The sequence below is a fragment of the Mandrillus leucophaeus genome, unplaced genomic scaffold (assembly GCF_000951045.1).
Source record: "Mandrillus leucophaeus isolate KB7577 unplaced genomic scaffold, Mleu.le_1.0 Scaffold17, whole genome shotgun sequence".
In the NCBI taxonomy this organism is placed as follows: Eukaryota; Metazoa; Chordata; class Mammalia; order Primates; family Cercopithecidae; genus Mandrillus; species Mandrillus leucophaeus.
In genome coordinates, this window is record NW_012101698.1 from 5,636,007 (window position 1) to 5,640,656 (window position 4,650).

The 4,650-nt window shown below is 44.5% G+C and overlaps 1 protein-coding gene across 3 annotated transcripts in view; it reads right to left on the minus strand.

The window, feature by feature from the left end:
* Positions 1–4,650, minus strand: part of DDX19A (DEAD (Asp-Glu-Ala-Asp) box polypeptide 19A) — a 32,583-nt gene that overhangs the window by 20,169 nt on the left and 7,764 nt on the right. For all 3 annotated transcript variants that reach the window (XM_011976778.1, XM_011976779.1, XM_011976777.1), the window contains 2 exons: positions 3,010–3,060; positions 2,298–2,433 (listed from right to left, as the gene is read on the minus strand). In XM_011976778.1, the coding sequence (XP_011832168.1) occupies positions 2,298–2,433; positions 3,010–3,060 (187 nt within the window). The remainder of the gene's footprint in view (positions 1–2,297; positions 2,434–3,009; positions 3,061–4,650) is intronic.

Consider the following 4,650-nt stretch of genomic DNA (forward strand, 5'->3'; position numbering starts at 1 on the left):
TGAGCCACCGTGCCCAAACAAAAGTGTAACTGTTTAAAAATACATTTTTGGTCCAGCCTGGGCAACATGGTGAAACCTCATCTCCATTTAAAAAAAAAAAAAAAAAGTTCTTGGGCCAGGTGCTGTGGCTGACACCTGTATGTAATCCTAGCAGTTCTGGAGGGTGAGGCAGGAGGAATCTTTGAGAACAGGAGTTCAGGAGCAACCTGGCCAACACAGCAATACCACACCTCTATTTTTAAAAATAAAAAAATAAGGCTGGGTGCAGTGGCTCATGCCTGTAATCCAGCAGCCTGGGAGGCTGAGGTGGGCAGATCGCTTGATGCCAGGAGTTTGAGACCACCCTGGCCAACATGATGAAACCCTGTCTCTACTAAAAATACCCAAATGAGCCAGGTGTGGTGCCTCAGGCCTGTAATCCCAGCTATGTGAGAGGCTGAGGCACGAGAATCGCTTGAACCTAGGAGGTAGAGGTTGAAGTGAGTCAAGATTGTGCCACTGTGCTCCAGCCTGGGCAACAGAGTGAGACTCAGTCTCAAAAGTAAATAAATAAATGAATAGAAATAAAAATAAAAAATTGTTCTTCAAGATTACTTAACAACTAGTTAGCTTTGTTTTATGTGTCTCTTACTCAGTGGTAATAGCTGGAAGGAATGTGGCTTCAATTTGTCCACAGTGGCCATACTATAGATTTTGCTGAATTATGGCAAATAATCCATTGATTCCACCACATTCTTATTCATCAGCTACTTTCTATGGTTGTGATCCTGGCAGGCAGCAAGAATAGTAAGTAGGTCTTGTGTTCCTTGTAACACCCGGCACAGTGGCATGTATGTAACACAATGATCCATACTTAATCCTCTATTAATTTACTGAAGTAAACCTAAAACATAAGGCTAGGCACGGTGGCTCATGCCTGTAATCCCAGCACTTTGGGAGGCCGAGGCAGGCGGATCACGAGATCAGGAATTCGAGACCAGCCTGGCCAACATAGTGAAACCCTGTCTCTTCTAAAAATACAAAAATTAGCCGGGCATGATGGTGTGCACCTGTAGTCCCAGCTAACTCAGGAGGCTGAGGCAGGAGAATCGCTTGAACCTGGGAGGTGGAGGTTGTGGTGAGCTGAAATCGCGCCACTGCACTCCAGCCTGGGCAACAGAGCAAGACTCCATCTCAAACAAACAAACAAACAAAAAAAAACCAAAAACAGATTTGATAGATTTTTTAAAAAGCAGATAAACTGTAAGACTGTAAACCCTACAGTCTAAATATACATATATGTATATTTTTTTGAGACAGAGTCTCCCTCTGTTGCCCAGGATAGAGTGCAGTGGCACGAACTTGGCTCACTGCAATGTCCGCCTCACAGGTTCAAGTGATTCTCCTACCCCAGCCTCCTGAGTAGCTGGGATTACAGGCCTGTGCCATCACGCCCGGCTAAGTTTTGTATTTTTAGTGGAGATAGGGTTTCACTATGTTGGTCAGGCTGGTCTCAAACTCCTGACCTTGTGATATGCCCACCTCGGCCTCCCAAAGTGCTGGGATTACAGGCGTGAGCCACTGTGCCTGGCCTTTTATTTAAAAAAAAAAAAAAAAAAAAAAAAAAAAAAAGCACATGTTCTCACTTAAGGGCTTACCTAATCAGAAATGTTCCTGACATCCAGAAATCACCTGTCAGCCAATATTTTATTGAAAGTTCTAAGAGTATAAGAGAAATAAGACTTTTAGCTATGATTAATAAATCTGAAGCATTAAAAAATTCCTACCGAGAGAACAGGGTAGCCAAGACACTAGGGGGGGAAATTAATACTGCAAATGTTTTCATACTTTTTGACTTTTGAATCATGTGATTTATTCATGTGACTTCTTTGCAAAGAAAAAAATAGCCAGGCACGGTGGCTCATGCCTGTAATCCCAGCACTTTGAGAGGCCGAGGCGGGCGGATCACCTGAGGTCAGGAGTTCAGGACCAGCCTGGTCAAAATGGTGACACCCTGTCTCTACTAAAAATACAAAAAATTAGCCGGGTGTGATGCCGCGCACCTGTAATCCCAGCTACTTGGGAGGCTGAGGCAGAAGAATCGCTAGAACCCAGGAGGCAGAGGTTGCAGTGAACCAAGGTCGCGCGATTGCACTCCAGCCTGGGCAACAGGAGTGAAACGCTGTCTCAAAAAAAAAAAAAAGAAAAAAAAAATGCTAACTTTTTAAAAGTAAAAATTCTCACAAGAATTTCTGAGATGCAGTTTTATGTGGGGAGAGACTGGCAAGGAAGAGCTGTTGAAAGGAGCGAATACTCACAGTCGAAGCTCTTCAAACGACTTCACCGAGTACAGAGGGGAGTTTGGATCCCGCTGCAGGACTTCTACTTGGTTTGTGTTATCGACAAGGTTACTTCTGATCAGCTTGTTGAGTAAGGACTGGGCAGCTCTGTCCTCTGTCAGGAAGAAACCAGTAGATCTTCATTCTCATCTGGCAAACCCCACGCTTATGAAGCCACTCTTTCTCCCTCTCCACACTAGCAGCTGGGCAGTCAAGCATGGCTGGAGAAAAACCATCACACTGATAGGTCTCTATTTATTTATTTTAGAGATGGGGTCTTGCTGTCACCCAGGCTGGAGTGCAGTGGCACAATCATAGCTCACTGTAGCCTAGAATTCCTGGGTTCAGGCGATCCTCCCACCTCAGCCTCCCAAGTAGCTGGGAGTCCAGGTGTGTGCTATCACACCCAGCTCATTTTGAAATCTTTTGTAGAGATAGGGTCTCCCTATGTTGCCCAGGCTGGGCTTGAACTCCTGGTCCAAAGCAATCCTCCCACCTCGGCCTCCCAAAGTGCTGGAATTACAGGCATGAGCCACTGCTTCAGGACTTGTTCGGTTCTCCTCCTCTCACTGACTATTCCTTCTCTGATTCCTCTCATCTCCTGGATCTTGTAGCTTGGAGTGCCTCTGGCTCCAGGAAGGCAAGCCCTGGGTCATACTGTCTCTTGCCAAGGGCATCCAAGAGTAGTTACCTTTCTCCTCTTCATCTGTTTTTTCAGCAGTGGTACTGGTTTTGATAATACCTACACAAGAAAACAGTTGTCATAATTAGAAAGGCAAATATGAGAACTACCAAAAATGTGGGACAATATAAATAAACACACTGAAATTTATTTTATTTATTTATTTTTTAGACAGAGTTTTCCTCTTGTAGCCCAAAGTTGGAGTGCAATGGCGCAACCTTGGCTCACTGCAACCTCCGCCTCCTGGGTTCAAGCGATTCTCCTGCCTCAGCCTCCTGAGTAGCTGGGATTAGGCGTGTGCCACCACACCTGGCTAATTTAGGTATTTTTAGGAGAGACGGGGTTTTGCCATGTTCGCCAGGATGGTCTTAAACTCCAGACCTCAATCAAGTGATCCGCCCACCTTGGCCTCCCAAAGTGCTGGGATTACAGGCATGAGACACAGCGCCCAGTCTGAAATTTATTTTAAGTAATCAAAATATAAATAGTTGGCATTTCTTTATGTTTAGTGAATTTTTATTTCTAGAATTTTTTTTTTTTTTGAGACAGGGTCTCCCTCTGTTGCCCAGGCTAAAGTGCAGTGGTGCAATCATAGCTCACTACAACCTTAATCTCCTGAGCCGAAGTGATCCTCCCACCCCAGGCTCCCACTTAGCTGGGACTACAGGTGCATACCACCACATCCTCCTGCCTTAGCCTCCTGAGTAGCTAGCACTACAGGCATGCGCCACTATTCTCAGCTAATTTAAAACAAAAACATTTTTGTAGAGATGGAGTCTTGCCGTGTTGCCCAGGTTGTTCTCAAATTCCTGGCCTCAAGTAATCCTCCTGCCTTGGTCTCCCAAAGCACTAGGATTACTGGCATGAACTACTGTACCTGGTGAAAACTTTTAAATTTCTAGAAATTTTGACTAATTTCAGACAGATCAGAATATGTCACCTCTTAACAGTCCTACTTTAAAATACAGCCTTATTAGCAAACATAGTCTACCATTTTTTACCTTTCAGATTGGCAAATTCTAAAAGTTTGACTATTAATTCTGTGATGAGATTGTAGAAAAACACTCTCATTTTTGCTGATGGAAATATTAATTGGTGGCCGGTCACAGTGGCTCATCCTGTAATCCCAGCACTTTGGGAGGCTGAGGCGGGTGGATCACCTGAGGTCAGGAGTTTGAGACCAGTCTGACCAACATGGAGAAACCCTGTCTCTACTAAAAAATACAAAATTAGCTGGGTGTGGTGGCACATGCCTGTAATCCCAGCTACTCAGGAAGGCTGAAGCAGGAAAATTGCTTGAACCCAGGAGGCGGAGGTTGTGGTGAGCTGAGATCATGCCACAGCACTCCAGCCTGGGCAACAAAAGCAAAACTCTTGTCTCAAAAAAACAAACAAACAAACAAACAAAACCAGAAATATTAATTGGTATAATACCTAAGGAAAGGACTTTGAAAATACTGAGAAAAACTGCAAATGTCAGCCTGGGCAACACAGCAAGACCTAGTCTCTACTAACAATTTAAAAAATTAGCCTGTAATCCCAGCTATTCAGGAGGCTGGGGCAGGAGAACAGCTTGAGCCCAGGAGTTTGAGCCACCGCACTGCAGCCTGGGTAACAGAGCAAGAGCATGTCTTTATTTTTTTTTTTTTT